Raw genomic sequence first — 16,390 nt, forward strand, 5'->3', positions numbered from 1 at the left:
CACACACACACACACACACACACAACAAATTCTACAGCACTGAAAACCTCAATAAATGTCAAATACAAAAAAGGATCCCTGGGGAAATTAGCACACAGAGGATTTACAGGTATGAGACAATGGCATGCATTAAAATCTAATTTTCTGACGGTTCATTTATATTCAGGTACCTTAGATGTACAGATAAAGGGCTGGGAGTGGGGATCATTTTCAAACAGAGGGAAGACAGAAATCAATAGGGAGTTAAAATGAGATGGGCTAAAGGTTACAAATACCTCGAGTTGAATAGGAGGCCTAATGAGTCACATGCGTTCAGTCTCCGGCTTTAGTATGTGTGTCAGATATTGAACCAGGATGTGGCGTTGCAGTGAGCATGAAGAGGAGCGGTCCTAATTTAGCTGCTCCACCAGATGGTGGTTTGCCACAGGTGCAGATATGTGATAGTGCATTCAGCGAATAATGGACAGAGAGGAGACAGGCCATGAGCGAGGAAATGAACCACAGAGGGAGAAGGTGGATGAACTGACACATCTGGCTGGAGGGAAATCAGGAGTGATGAAATATGTCAAACCCTTCACATGGTTTTGGAGTGATTATGGGTAATCACAGCAAAAAAAAAAAAAAACCTCATCTGCTCTGTACAAGCTAAGCATAACTCAGAGAGAACGTGTATCCTTTCTAGTGCTGTCAGCCGATTAAGGAATTTAATCAATTAATCACACTCTGCTGCTATGATTAATCACAATTAATCACTATGCCTAACTTTATTAGCATGAAATGTAAATATGGGAAACTTTATTACACATGCATAGAGGTATAGCAAACTTGTTCAGGGGACAACTGACAGATAAGGTTATATTTTATCTTCCATTTCTTGAATGCACCACCCCTTTCTGATGCGGCCCTGGGCAAATGCCCATATCAAAAAACTTTATGCATATTTTCAAAAAAGAAATGTCTGCATGCTTGGTTTCATTGTCTCAAACCAAGCATGTCTGGAGATTCTCAGCTTTTCAGGTTTTTATATGCAGGAAGGTTAAAATGATGTAATGTATTTTTAAACATTAATTTATTAAAGTCGCTCTTCTGTTCATTTTCTATGGAATTTGTGCAATGAGGCAACAGTTGATTGTCCTCTTCCAGCAGAGTGAACGTCGTAATTCAAGCATGTGAAACTTGAAGCTCGTACATGAAGACATGAACACGAGGGCTAGAGACCAAACACAAGAAAGTCAAAAAAATTGTAACTCATGTTGCTGTCAGTTGTCGCAGAAAACCTTCTCCTTTCGGTCCCTGTGTGTCGAGTCCATAATGCACTGCTGTGAATAAGTCAACCCTCTTTCGGAGAGAAGCTTTTAGGTCTAAATAGGTAGTTTCACTAATCTACATTATGTAATATCAGCGTGTTAAAATCTTCAGATTAATTGCATTCGTTAACGTTGACACAGCTAGTCCTTACTGTTAATACGGCCTTCCCGAGCTCGGCATCCTCGCTGATGACTGTAGTGTAGACATCCTGACTGAAGATGGGCTTGTTGTCGTTAACATCAGTAAGGTTGATGTTCACAGTAGCGATGTCGCTGAGTGGAGGTGAGCCCCCATCTGTGGCCTCCACGGTGATATAATATTCATGAGACGCCTCATAGTCCAACGCATCGATCACAAATACATCGCCTGCAAGGCAAGAGGAAGTGGAGTTTAAATAACAGAATAAAAGTCTACAAATGAAGAATTTTTAAAATCCATAGCTAGAAAGCACTACAATCAAAATAACATTTGGAAAGTCATATGGATCTAAAAAAAAAAAAAACAGTATATGTAATAAAATTTCAAATGATGAAAAACAAAAATCAAGTGGAAAACTTCAGATTACATAAAGGTAAAACCAGGTTGGTTACGTACCAGTGCGGGGATCCACACTGAATCTGCCATGTTCGTTCCCGCTGATGATGCTGTAGGAAATCTCCCCGTTAGCGTCGGCGTCGCGGCTAGCCGCCTGCACTCGGACCACCTGGGTGCCCACTGCCACGTCCTCGGACAGGTTGGCCGTGTACTCCCGGTGCTCGAACACCGGCGGGTTGTCGTTGATGTCCAGCACTGAGACCACCACCTCGCACAGCGAGGAGTGACGTGGAGAGCCCCGGTCGCTGGCACAGGCCTTCAGCTCATACACCGACTGCACCTCGCGGTCCAGGGGGCGCTCCAGGGTGATCACGCCGCTTTGCTCGTCAATGGAGAAGAATCCATCAGCAGAGTCGGCCAGGGAGTAGACGATATCACTGTTAAGACCTAGAATAACCAAAAAACCCCAGAATTGTCCATGACACTTCAACAATCACTCTTTCAATTCATCAAATGACAAAGTTCAGTTTGCAATTAGTTTGAGAGTCTGGTTGTACATAATTATAACTCCCCCCGGTGCCATTTAACCCAAGTAACTGGCACATCAGTTTTTCTTAGCGAGCATTAAAGACTTGGATACAATTTTGTCACATTATAAATACAGACATAAATGTATATTATTGCGATTTTCATATATTTTTCAAATAAAAACCATAAAGTATGACAAGTAGAAATACAATTTTCTACATTTGCAGCTGTAATTTCAAGTCTTTTGCCTCTACATGCCTGGTAAAAACCAGCCTCTTGTTCTAAGCTGTGCTTCGTGCAGAGGGTCTGAACCTTCAGCTGCTGAGAAGAGATTCAACAAATGCAGACTCCGTTGAAAGTTTTATATGATTGGATCTGATTTCACCCAACTGCTGTCACTCTGACATGACATATGTGATGTGATGCACCAGCTCGGCGGTGAAGGAAGCGACGCTATGAGGCTTACTGGAAATTGCATATGTTGTTAACCATTCCTCACCAAAAAGAGAGTAGAGCCCAGTCAAACAACATCTTGACAAACAAATGAATGTCCTAAGAATTCCTCTTGCTCCGACTTTAACTGCTCAGTGTTCAGAAGCGTGGCCGACTCGAACTGAATGTATTCATTCACTTTCTCTGCTGCCATTATCAAACTACAACTACAGAAGTTGCATAATCATTCACAACTCCTCCTGTTTGCTGACTGGCCCAGTTGAAAATCATCGTAAGAAATCAAGATCTGTGGGAGAAATCCCAGATGGAGCACGGAAGAGAGATTAGAATTGCAGAGGAAGGAAATGGACAGGCTAACTTCACACATCCGTAGACAGAAATTTGTGCTCAGTCAGGTTAGACAAAGATTATCTGTGGGTCTGTGGGTTTTTTTTTTTTTTTTTTTTTTTTTTTGTTCTAGCATGTATTTTCTGCCATACATGTTTTGGGGGGGATTGTTTCTTTACCTTCACAGATTGCTGGTCTGTCACATCAAATCCCATATAAAATACATTCCACCATGTGGTTGTAAATTGCCAAAATGTGCAACGTTCAAACAGTATGAATATTTTGCTATAATACTGTAAATGATCCATGGTTCACTGTGAGCGCTGGTGCTAACCGCCTGATCTGCCATGTCCTCATAACTCATGTCCTCCCACAAGTGTGATGTACCCGGAAACAAGACAGAGACTGATCACGATAATAATCATAATGCTTTCCTGCAGGTGGTCCCCATTTGGAATCCGCTATTATAGTCCCATTTATCAGGTGAGTGCCCTCCATCCTGTCTAGATCTCATTATCACGCTGGAGAGATGACCGTAGGGAACCCCGCTTATATAGATCCTTATCACTTTCATCCGGTCGGAACGTTTAGAAGACGATTACTTGATGATGCTTAGGAGAATTGTTTAGAGTTATATCTGTCTATATTGTCTTATATGGTTACTTGTAATGACGCTCGTCTTGGTCCCTTGGCAGAAATGCTGAAAATTAAACTGAGCTGGAAACATTTAGTTAATTAAGCTGTTACTTTATGCGCAGGAAATGAAAAGGCTGCTGTCCCTTCAGTTTTAATGAATTAAGAATAAAATAGTTTACTATATGAAATCTTATTGATGTAGAGCTGGGTTTGTTCTCTAAGGGTGTTTTAACACCGGACAGCTCAGTAGACTCGGTTCGATTCAGTCTCACTGTTGCAACATTTATTCCATTTTCAGCCGGTGTGGTTCTCTTCCACACTGCACTGTCAAATGAACCAAACACTTTGAGCAAGCTATTCCCCCCTTCACCTGTGGGGGCGCTGCACCAAGAACTGCTGAAGGAAACGACACAAAAACCTCTGAAGACATAAGGTCAGATTTTAGCGGTTTTAGGATTTTTTTTCTGTCTTTGGTAAAAGACCATAAGCTATTTCTCCTGCAGTACCAGACTCACATGTTTATTTTGGTTGTATTTACCCAGAATGCCCGGCGCTGTGGTTCTCTCCCTGCTACTGGAGTGGTCTCTGGTCTCTGCATAGCATAACATTCTGGGAGATGTAGGCAGATTAAAAGCTATAACTGTTCAAGCTTTCAAGCTGAGCTAAACAAGGTGAGAGGGATTAACTAACTCACTCTTTGGTTACCTAGCAACAATTTGTTGAGTAACTCGCCAAGCTGCAGTTTCAGGTTTTGCCGTCATGCCTCATAACTTCTTAAAAATAGTGGATAAAACAGGACAGAGATATAAACAACAAAAAAAAAAAATGACATTGATATGAAACGCTTATATCATGATACATTTTTCAGCCATATTGTCCAGCACCAACCACAATTCATTCGTTTTAGGCAGGGCCAGCTCTTTGAAGACATCTTAAAGTTTGACTGCAGTGAGCTTCTGAAGATCTCTGAGAAAGCAACAAAGAGGGATGAAGCACAAAACGTTCAAATTCCTCCAAAATGGTGAAACTTTAGAAGCGGAATGAGCGAGCAGAGCAGCGCCGGGGGCCAAGAGATACACTCAAACCCAGGTGGTGAGATAAAGGACAAAGCAGAATCAGAGGGGGAATTTAGAAGTTTATCACGGATCAAGGGCACCAGTCTGCCTCTGTGTCTCTGTCTGGTTCATAATCATTCTGCACTGATAAGTGCTGCCTCTCAGAGATTGTAACGGGAGGCTGAACTGGGGGAGCAAACTATGTGGGCGAGGAACCGACATCATAGAGAGATCACAGAGGCTGTGGCACACAGCGAGCAGCGCCAAGAATGAATCCACTCTAAAATATGCAGAAAGTATGGAGGATAATGCAATTTTTTCCTCTGAGGAGGAGGGTTACATTAGATTTTAAATTTTGATGCTTGGCTGGAAAGACAACTGATTGAAGGCTGTGGTAACTGGGTCAAACCTACTGATTTTGTTTGGCTCTCTGAAAGTGGATCTGAGCCAAATATGCAATGCTTCATGCTCGCAGCTAAATAAGAAACACTACAGACACAAACAAAAAAAACAAAACCATTACTTTAAATATACACACATCTACGAGCTGCTGAAATCCATCTACGCCTGCACAGAGTAACTAATAATTACTGCTGCTGGCTAACCGTTGGGGTACGTCGCTCTCGCCACCCTTCCGAAAACTGCTCTCGCCCTTGATACGTAAAATCCAAAACACATTTCTGCAAGCCAAGCCTGCGCAACAAGAAGTCTTAATGCCAGCTTTGTGTACACCATTTATCATTTGTCTCTAAGGGGCCCCATTTGAGGCATGTTATTCACTCTGTCAGTAGCGCCGCTCCCCCCACCCCAAAAAAACGCTGGGGAAAGAAAATAGAACGAGGCAGACAGAGTTGATTCTCTGTCAGTCAACAATCTGAAACGGTCCTTGGTGCTCAGGTGTCCTGCTTCAGTAAACTCCGAAAGCAATCTGGAATGGCAGGTCCACCAGTCTCCGAGAAAGAAAATCTCAAAGTAATTCCAACGGCTGTTAAATTGGAAGGTTTTAAGCTCTCGGAGCCATCCATGTGTGAGCCTCTTAGTGATTGGCAATGTTTGCTGAAAGGAGGAGACGGTCGAGATAAATATGTGGCCCCCATGGTGATGCGCTAGGTAAATGGAAAATTGCAATCCTCCCTTTTGAGAATTTAGCCTGAAGAGAGAGAAATTTCATTAGAGTGTAATGGAGCTTTTAATTTCAGGGGTTGATCATTCATAAAATTTCACATTTGTTATCCTTCCCCCCGTGCCATTTAGCCTAATGCAGCTCTACAGCAAAAAAAAAAAAAAAAAAAAAAAAAAAAAAGGGCCAGCGAGGCAGCAGGGAGTCCAAATGAACGCATAAACGCCTTAATGGTACAGAACGATTTTCAGAGTACATTCACCTCAGGTTAGTGTTTCTTTGTGAACTGTATTAATACACAGGATGGCTGCTAATTTGCTGCATTTGTGACTTTATTTCCTGCCAGTTAACTTTTATGGCCACAGCAGGAAACAAAGTCGGTGTACACAGGTTTATCTGGCAATTTCAGGCTCCAACAATTAGCTTGGAGGCATATTGAACTGTGGACTTTATGACAGATGCACCAGGTTTTCTAAATACAACTTTAAGGCCAGTCATTGTGAAGCAGCAGGACTTGTTTGTTTTGAACTGTTTCCATTTCGTTCCTTTAAAATTTTTTGTTCCATTTAATTCACTCTTATGAAATATGACAGGTTATTACTGAATCCAAAACTAGGGAGTCACTGATCCACTTTTTTCTCTTTCGATACGATACAGATATTTGAGGTTTAGCATCGGCTGATCCCGATTAGATACAGAAAACAGTGTTGACTTGACTTCCTCTTTTTTAGGCAAAATTGAAAATTTTCTAAATTTTTGTCTTGGGGGAGGGGTTTTTTTTTTTTTTTTTTTTTTTGTAAGCTGTATGTTGCCTTCAATGAAAACTGTTACAACTTTGTTGCCATTCCCACTAATTTGGATGGATGGATCGAAAACTCTGGAATGGGTTGAATCAAACATTTTTCCAGACTCACCCACACCTGGAAAATATTCCAGCTAAATTCAATAAAATTTCCAGACTGTATAGGAACACTTAAGTCATCTAGTTATTAGCTTTAGGTATTGATTGTGAATCATTTCTCGACTAATGCCAGTTAGCCAGTTTTTTTCCTTTTTCTGTCAGGCTTGGTTAAGGTTGAAGTCCTCTTAAATCTTTTAAAAATGTGAGCTGCATGTGCTGATCCTGGTCTCCTTCACAGATCGATGGAGATGGAGGAAGAAAATAGGGTCCTCCTAACCGTGACAAGTTTTCATTCTTACTTAAGAACCTTTTCACATGGTTTTCCGTTTAAAACAAGTCAGCCGTGAAAATGGGGAAAAAAAAACAAAAAACATACAACTGACAATTTTCTACTGATTCATAAAACTAAAGTATATCGTCTCATTTCTGTGTCTGTTGACCAGTGGCATCAATCTGAGAAAATGAGAAGGCTTGTTTCGTCTTCTGGGAAACCATGGCCATAATCACCATGCGTTGCATCATAAATTTGACCTGTTGCGTGAGAATGTAAACCTCTATGCTATAGCAGGAAAGTAGATTCTAAAGTCAGGCCTAACTAGTCAAACTGTGCATTTGCAATCACATTTTGAAAAGGGAAGCAAGAGCAAAGCAGAGGAGCTTAAACTCACACCCAGTGGAACATGATGGATTCAGTTTCTATTTGAAGCACAAAGAGGAATAAAGCTGACCTGCATCGACGTCATTAGCCAGCAGTCTTCCAACCAGTGTGCCGATCTCTGTGTTTTCGAACACCGTGATGGAGTATGACTCGGATGAGAACTGCGGCGGGTTGTCGTTGACGTCCTCCACGGCGATGCGGATTTCGGCTTCACAGTATCGCCCTCCTCCGTCCACTGCTCTCATTCTGAACCTGTGCTCATCTTGCTCCTCTCTGTCAAGTGGCTGCAAGGTCTTCAACTCTCCTAGAGGTCAGAAATGCACACAAGCAGGTCAGATTTGAGTTTGAAATCAGGGGTGGGCAATTTATGATTTATCATGATAAACTTCTTTTCATGATGACAATTAAGTTAATTTTAGTCAACATGCCAGGGATAAACCTCATCCTATTAGTAGTCTTTACATGCTGGTCACTCTAGTGACAACCCTCATGCTAATCTTAAACTTAAAATAACCATTTTACCTAATTTCAGATATATTAGCCATATTTAGCATATTAAATGGAGTAGGTTAATTTAAGTCCACATATGCTACTGACAGCATTTAAGCTAACCTTAGAATTTTAGTTAATTTAAGTTTATTACTAATGTTTGCATACTGAGTAGAGTATGTCACAAGAAGTCATAATGCTAGTGATACCCTACATGCTACTGACTACACTTCAGCTAACCTTAGCATTTTAGCTAATTTTAGCTTATACACTAACGCATACTGAGTGGAGTCAGTCACATTTAGACAACATGCTAGTAATTCCCCATATGCTACTGGCTACATTTAACCTAACTATGGCATTGTTTCTAATTTTCAGGATCAGATCACCTGATTAGGCTCTGACTGAAACACACTTTGACAGTTTTCTTCAGAAATATTTTTGTTACTATTTTCTCCACGGTTTGTTCTACTTTCAGTACATTTGAAAATATGATTAAATGCACATACAGTGCACAGTTTAGTGATGCAAATCATACTTTTTATGTGACTGATGTCCTAAAGAAGCGTAGTACAAATGAGAATGTTTTTCTAAAGCAGTAATTGTGTTTGTGGGGCTGTGATTGCTGTGCCATGCAGTCACAGGCATACAATTACCTAAAAAGAGAGACATAATAACTAGTTCTTATTGTAACAATAGCGTCACAAAATATTGTGATAAAACTCCAAGTTAATATCGCTCACCCCTATTTGAAACTAATAAACAAGTTGAATATTGAGCTTTTTAGCAAATGCTAAACTTTTTATCCACTCCTCAGCAGGTCAAGACAAAGCTTTCAAAAACTAATGGCTTTCAGGAGATAAGAGAGCAAAACAAATAAGTCACTGAAGTGCATGAGGTGGTAGAGAAAGACAGGGCAGGGAGGGGAGGGGGTAAACATCAGAATTGGCAGCAGAGAGCAGCCTGGAAGTGTCTTGGGAAGCAGAGCAGCCAGCATTACCACAACCAGGGTGGAAAACTCCAGAGCCTCTTAGCGATCATAATCAGCAATTCTCCTACTTGTCTGAGTTGTGAAAAAAAAAGAAAAGAAATCCTTCTCCACAGCAGCAGCACTGAGTCCTGCCAGAAGACAGCTGGATGGCGTTTTCCTCTCATTCTGTCTGCACGACAGCAGATGTGAGGAAAAGCTGCTCAAATCTACTGGCTTAGTTCGTTATGCTTCCCCTTCCCTTTACTCCGCACAGAATCTAAAATCACAGGTTGCGTTTGATTAACTGCTATTCTTTTTGGGGTTTTCTTATTTCTTCAGTTTGCTTTTCCACCCTAACCAGCCAGATGGAATGTCTAATTTATCGTGGTTCCCAGAGGAAATAATTTGCAAGAAGTAAGGCAGACATTAATTCAATCTAAGTGTGCTTCGCCTGCGTTTTGGTGCTGCTGAAAGCCTCAAAGAAGCACAGCAGGGAAATGTTCTGGGCCTTTTTTAAAAATGTATAAATAAAAAGTAAATAAAAATCGGGTAAAACTTCCCACCTCTTCTGGGGCTGACACTATCAGAGACGCACACTCACAAAAACAAAAGACTTTCCAAAAGAATGACAATTCTCACGTGGAGCGTCTACCTGCTGAGCTGCTTAAGGCTGAATAATGACAGACTTTAACACGGGTGTCTGAAAAACTGATCCCCGAAAACCTCCACAAGAGGGAGAAAATCCCAAGAAAAACCCAAAATTAAATGTACATAAAAATAATTGTAAACTAGAAGGATGTTTATCTTTATTGCAAATAAAACATTAAAATGTGTGTTTGTGTTCAGCCCTCTGTAGTCTAACACCACTAAACTGAATGCTGTGCAACCTGTTGTCTTTATAGATCACCAAATCCCTCAGTTGAATCCACCTGAAAGTAATTTCATCTCAGAGGAAACTGTTCTCTGATGGTCTCAACAATCTGATACAGGGATAGAGGTTCACACTCCAGCAGGATGATGATCGCAAACACACATCCAGAGAAACAGTGGAATGAAAAGTTTAATTAAATGCATAATGGTGTCTTAGAATGGCCCTGTCAAAGTCCAGACTTAAATCCAAAAGAGAATCTGTAGCAAGATGCTCCATTCGATCTGACTGAGTCTCAGTTATTCTGCAAAGAACAATGAGCAAAGCTTTGTTCTTTACCGCATAAAAAGAAGGGCAGAAGTAGTAAAGGCAGCAAAAGGTGGCAGTACAAGTATAGCATTTGAAAACCATGTAGACTTTCACTTTACATTACAATGATGTGCTCTGTTGTGTTGGTACCACTGCCTCATAAAATCAGTAACATTTCTTAGTTGTAATGTAACTGTGAAGAAGAGATACATTCATTCTTTTTTCTTCTTCTTCTTTGGTATTTGTCACTGCATGGATACACACCTGTGTCTGAGTCAATGATGAAATATTCCGCTCCCGCTCCCTGGAGCTCGTAAGAGATTTGGGCATTTGAGCGGATGTCAGCGTCCGTGGCAGAGACCTGCAGGATGAGCCTGCCAGCTGGGGAGTCCTCTGGGACTCTCTCGCTGTAGACGGACTGGAGGACACAAAGAGGAAGAGACATGGAATATTAACGCGAAAAAGAAGCTCACGTCGACAGCAGGAAGTAACAAGCAACGACAAAGGGAAATCACTCTTTACCTTCTCACACACTGGGTGGTTATCATTGGCGTCCAACACCTTGACTTCCACGACAGCTTTGGCGGTGAAGATGCCGTCGCTGGCAGTGATGTTTAGGAGATAATTGTCTGTCACTTCTCTGTCCAATGGCTTCCTGACAGAGACCTTCCACTCATTCTGCAGGTGCTCAATGGCAAATTGGCCAAGTGGGTCCCCTCCTGTTATATGATATCACACATATCTCAGTGAAGCATGACCAACAATGTAGAAGGAAGTAGACTCACTTCTGATGGAAATATTTCTAAACTAACAAGAAACCCTGAAACAATTTGTTTCTTTGGCTTTTACTAGGTATAGTCTCAGTAGTAGAGGTAAGAAAAACTGTAGTTTTAGCTTCTGCAGTAGTGCTAAGACGGTTTCCATTGTATGGATGTATGGATGAGATATGAAGCTAATTTTTGTTGCCTGAATGATAGGGAATTATAAGTGTTTTTAGAGCAGGTCTTATGTAATTAGCAGGACAGTATCTTCTACCACCATGACTTTTACACCATCATTATTTTGAATAACTCTGTTCTACGTTCCATCCGAGAAACACTGTTACACTAAGGGGGAGGAAAAAAACCCACCTGTGATGAAGTAGTTCACTTGTTTGTTCATGTCTTCTGAATCCTCATCAGTGGTGCTGAGGATGGCGATCACCCCACTGGGCGGGGGGTCATCCTCGCTCACCGTGCCTTTATAGATTTCTGCGGTGAATCGAGGCGGATTGTCGTTCACGTCGGCCACAGTCACCTCCACACTGGTGCTGGTAACGTGCTGAACTGCGTCGCCTTGGTCGGTGGCGAGAACAGAGATGATGTATTTTTCAGTTTTTTCACGGTCGAGCTCCTTTAAGGTGGTCACCCATCCTGTCTCACTGCTAACAGCGAACAACTCAAAGATCTCCTGTGAGGCCTGCGTTGGGTCCAGGCTGTAGACGACGTGGCCGTTGGTTCCGGAGTCGAAGTCGGTGGCTTTGACTTGAATAACTTGGGTCCCACTTGGAAGGTTTTCAACGGTGATAGCCTCATAAGGGTCAGCCTCAAAGATTGGTTTGTTGTCGTTGACATCTTTCACTTGGATATTTACATTTACTGAAGCAACTATTTCATAAGTTTCATGCTTAGCTTGAGCGAGCAGAGTTAGTTGGTACCACTTGGCTGTCTCATGGTCCAGTCTTTTCTCAAGCTTCAAGGCTCCAGTATCTCTGTCAACAACAAACACTTCATCCTCATTGCTCTCTGGAGTGCTGCCTCTCACGAGGCTGTAAATGACTGGCTGTTCGCTCTCTGCCTGAATTATATCTATTTCTGTTCCAATAGGAAGATCCTCAGCAACAGTATGCCGATAATACGGTTCTGCAAACTTGGGAAGTGGCATCTCTGGTGAGACAATCCTGATGTAAACCTGGACAACTGAATGTCTGGGTGGATTCCCAGTGTCCTTTGCCTTTACAAAGAATGCGTAGAGTTCATCTTCAAGTCCAATCAGGCTTTCTTTGGTAACGATGACCCCAGAGGTTTTGTGAATTTCAAAGTTCTCCCCAACATTTCCAACATCTGCTTCAATGGAGTACTCTATGTCAGCGTTACTTCCCTCATCTGCGTCTGAAGCGGCAATTTTGAGCACAGTTGTTCCTCTTGGGGCATCTGATGCAATGGTGGCTTTGTACTCAGCTGCTCTGAACTGTGGAGAGTTGTCATTTGCATCTGTGACAATTACATTGACGACACAAAAGCCTACTTTTCCGCCGCCGTCTTTCGCTATCAGAGATATGGGAATTACCTTCTCAACTGTGTTTTCACGATCAAGACTTTGAAGGGTGAAAATCTCTCCTTTTCCATTGATAGAAAACTTGTCTTTAGCTAACTCATTGACAATGTGGTATGTGATCTGGCCGTAGATCCCTTCATCGTCATCCGTTGCCTCTGCCTCTGCTACTAGGGTGCCAACAGGTGAGTTCTCAATGACCTCTACCATATACTCAGTCTGGGAAAAGGTGGGGTTGTGGAAGTTGGCCCCAATCACTGCCACCATAACAACAGCCGAGTTTCTAAATACACCATCTGACACTGCTACGGTAAGATTGTAAAAAGGCTGCATGTGTGGCCGGCGATGGTTTGAAATGACAATGGCACCAGTCTGCTTGTTGATAGCAAAGTTCTGCTCTTCATTTCCAGCTATAATCGAGAAAACCAGCTTTTTGACATCTGAACTGTCAGCGTCGGAGGCTTGGACCTGGCTGACGAAGTGCCCGCGTGGGGCTAATTCACTGATGGTGGTTTGATAAGCGTGTTGAGTAAAAACAGGAGCGTTGTCATTCAGGTCTGTAATGTCTACCGTCACAGTGATGTCACTTATCAGAGCGGGGACGCCGCCGTCTACGGCCCGGACTCTCAACTTGTGTTGTTGGACTTCTTCGTGATCGAGAACTTGACTTGTGGAGATTATTCCAGACTCACGGTCAATAGTAAAATAGTCTGAGCTCTTCCCTCTTTCCTCAACCAGCTGATAAAACACTTCCTTGTTGTTGCCGGTGTCAGAATCTCTGGCAACCACCTGCAATACTGATGTGCCAATAACAGCAGCCTCAGAAATATTGGCATAGTAGAAATTTGACAGGAACACCGGGGCGTTATCATTTACATCTTCCAGAATGATATCAACAAACACCTCAGAGTGAGCTCCAGTCAGAGAGTCTGTGGCCCTGATTTTTAGCTTATAAGCAGGATGTGTCTCAAAATCTAAAGGATGAATTACGTGAATGACCCCAGTGTTAAAATCAATCGAGAACTGCTTGAAAGGGTCTCCTTCAGAAATGGTGTACACAATGCGAGGCCCCTCTGAGTCATTGGCTTGCACATGGAGCACAGGGGAGTGCAGCTGAATGTTTTCAGGGATTTCAATGCTGTAAAAAGGCCTCTCAAACACAGGCATTGCTTTGTTCACCACTGTTACAGGCACTTCAACCTCAGCTGACAGAGGAGGTTTCCCATTATCCCTCGCCACAACAACCAGAACAAACTTTGTGTCGAGTGAATCTTTCTCAAACTTCTTTTTTAGCAGAATTTCACCAGATGAGTGGATGTCAAAGTGATCCTCAGGCTCTTTTAGAGAGTAATGGATGTCTGCATTTGGGCCTATATCTTTGTCCACTGCTGTGACCTGTCTAATGACATGACCTTTATCAGCATCAAATTGCACCAGGGCATGATAGGGCAGGTTGACAAACATCGGCTTGTTGTCATTTACATCTTCCACGGTAACAGTAACTAAAATGTGAGCGGTTTCCTCTGATTTCTTCTCTTCGGTGACCTCAACAATGATGTCATAGGAGTCCTGAGCTTCTCGATCAAAAGGAATCCCAGTGGTTGAGACGACTCCTGAGGTGCTGCTGACTTTAAACCTGTTGTCCGGGTTTAATATTCTATAAAACAAAGGCTCATTCACTTGGTTCCCAACAGCAGTGATAACTGCAAGCGTTTTCTTCTCAGAGGAGTTCTCTTGAATGTAGGCTTGGTATGAGTCCTGAGTGAACTTCCTCTTGTTCTCCTTGTTTTCCTTTACAGTGACCTTCACTGTAGCTGCGCTGGCAAATCTACCATCAGAAACTCTGACCTTTAACTCGTATCTGCTCCTGAGCTGTGTGACGTTCTGGATGGAGATGATGCCCGTGACTGGATCAATTTTAAACTTGTCACCTATGTTTCCCTCGGATATGGAGAAAAGCAGTTTGGAGTTAGGCCCAGAGTCTAGGTCTGTGGCATTCACTTGGACTACCTCTACTCCTTTGTAGGTCGGCATGATGACGGCCACCTCGTACAGTTCTTGGCTGAAAAGGGGTGGACAGTCATTAACGTCAATTACTTCGATGGTCACATTGGCCGCCGTTTCTGCAAACAGGCGAGGCATTCCCAGATCATGAACCTGAACTGTGAAGCGGAAAATGCTTCTCTGTTCGTAGTCCAAAGCCGCTGTGCTTCTGATGGCTCCGGTGCTTGAGTCAATGGCAAAATAGTTATGAGCAAAAGGCTCAACAATTTGATAAATTAGTCTGGCATTCTGGTCACAGTCTGCATCAGAGGCATGGATGACAAAAGGGGTGTTTTCATGAGTCAGCACAATGCTGTTGATGGAGGCCAGCTCACTGATTACTCCCTTGAATTCCCTCTGACTGAAGACCGGAGCATTGTCGTTTTCGTCCTTCAGATGGACCAGAAGGGTGGTGTTAGTCCCAAGTCCAGCCATGTTGGTACCCTGGATGATGAGCTTGTACTCAGACATGGTCTCATAATCTAAAGGTTGCTGCGTTACGACCACTCCTGAGTTTGGGTTGATGTCAAACACGTTGTGGACGTTGCCTCCTCTAATCTGGTAGAAAACGGAAGACTGGCTGATGGCTGTGACCATGCTCACAAAGCTTCCTGGAGGGGCTAACTCACTGACCTCAGCAGAAAACTCCTTTTCAGTGAATCTGGGGGCTGCATTGTCAGAGACTGTAACAGCGATGTTTACGGTGACGGTAGAGAATAATGGCGGTGCTCCATTATCAGAGGCTTTTACGACCAGTTCAAATGCTGATTTGCTGCTGCAATCAAGCTCTTTGCCCACTGTGATTGTCCCAAGAACAGGATCAATAGCAAAAGAGTTCCCAATGTTTCCTGCAACAGAAAGAAGAAATGAAACACTCAGCATGCTGTACCAGAAATTTACATAATTGTCAGTTATTTGGTTGATCAGCATTAATTCAGCAACAAGAGAGACAATTACATTTTGCACAGGGCTAGCTTTGCTTGAATAGTAGTTTTTCTTTCATTCTAAAAACCTGATTTATACAGTTTTTGTACTGTTTAAATCATGATTCAAGAGACAAAAATGTAGCAGCATTAAATCTCCAAGGGGGCGAATAGTTGCTCACAGCTCTGTCTGTCACAACAAGTAAACCATCTCAGCTATTTCAAACATGCATGTCTGCAAACAAAAGACAACCACCAATATGCTTCTTGAAGATTAATGTAGGAGAAACACACACTCTGGAGAGCCTTTGTACAAAAACTTACAATTGCCTACTCTGTGCACAGTGTTTCATTCATGATCAGGTCCAGTAGACTCCATGACTGATGACTCATGCATGTTTAATGAGCTGATTTCATTTGCTTTGTTTTACAAAGAAAGTTTTCTACTGTCCAACATTAAATAAAAGATAAACTTGGAGAAAGTGTGGCTCATTAGGATGCCGTGGCAACATACCAGACTCGATGCTGTAGATGACTTCTGCATTATAGCCCTTGTCTTTGTCGAGAGCAGTGACCTGCAGCACAGCTGAGCCAATGCTAGCTGATTCAAACACCCGGCCAGAGTAAGGCGTCCCTATAAACCAGGGTGCATTGTCATTGGTGTCGTCCACGTCAACAATGACACGGACAAGATTCCTTTTCACTGGAATGTCCTGATCCCGAACCTGAAAATAGATGTATATTATTAAAAAATCATAATAAAAAGGAAAAAGAAGGGAAGGAAAATAGGAAAGTATGAGATAATCTGGGTGGAAAAAAGGCATATATATATATATATATATATATATATATATATATATATATATATATATATATATATATATATATATTTTTTTTTTTTTTTTCCCCTTTTTTTGCATAGAAATACAGACACAGAAACACACAGATCCCACAT

The 16,390-nt window shown here is 42.2% G+C and overlaps 1 protein-coding gene across 4 annotated transcripts in view; it reads right to left on the bottom strand.

Annotated features, from left to right (window-relative positions):
• Window positions 1–16,390, bottom strand: part of fat1a (FAT atypical cadherin 1a) — a 106,268-nt gene that overhangs the window by 23,176 nt on the left and 66,702 nt on the right. For all 4 annotated transcript variants that reach the window (XM_015027367.1, XM_015027378.1, XM_015027374.1 and 1 more), the window contains 7 exons: window positions 15,950–16,160; window positions 11,287–15,360; window positions 10,679–10,875; window positions 10,421–10,574; window positions 7,591–7,824; window positions 1,903–2,289; window positions 1,460–1,674 (listed from right to left, as the gene is read on the bottom strand). In XM_015027367.1, coding sequence (XP_014882853.1) covers window positions 1,460–1,674; window positions 1,903–2,289; window positions 7,591–7,824; window positions 10,421–10,574; window positions 10,679–10,875; window positions 11,287–15,360; window positions 15,950–16,160 — 5,472 coding nt within the window. The remainder of the gene's footprint in view (window positions 1–1,459; window positions 1,675–1,902; window positions 2,290–7,590; window positions 7,825–10,420; window positions 10,575–10,678; window positions 10,876–11,286; window positions 15,361–15,949; window positions 16,161–16,390) is intronic.

This window comes from Poecilia latipinna, unplaced genomic scaffold, assembly GCF_001443285.1.
Source record: "Poecilia latipinna isolate Pla-1442-1.1 unplaced genomic scaffold, P_latipinna-1.0 Scaffold101, whole genome shotgun sequence".
NCBI classification, from domain to species: Eukaryota; Metazoa; Chordata; class Actinopteri; order Cyprinodontiformes; family Poeciliidae; genus Poecilia; species Poecilia latipinna.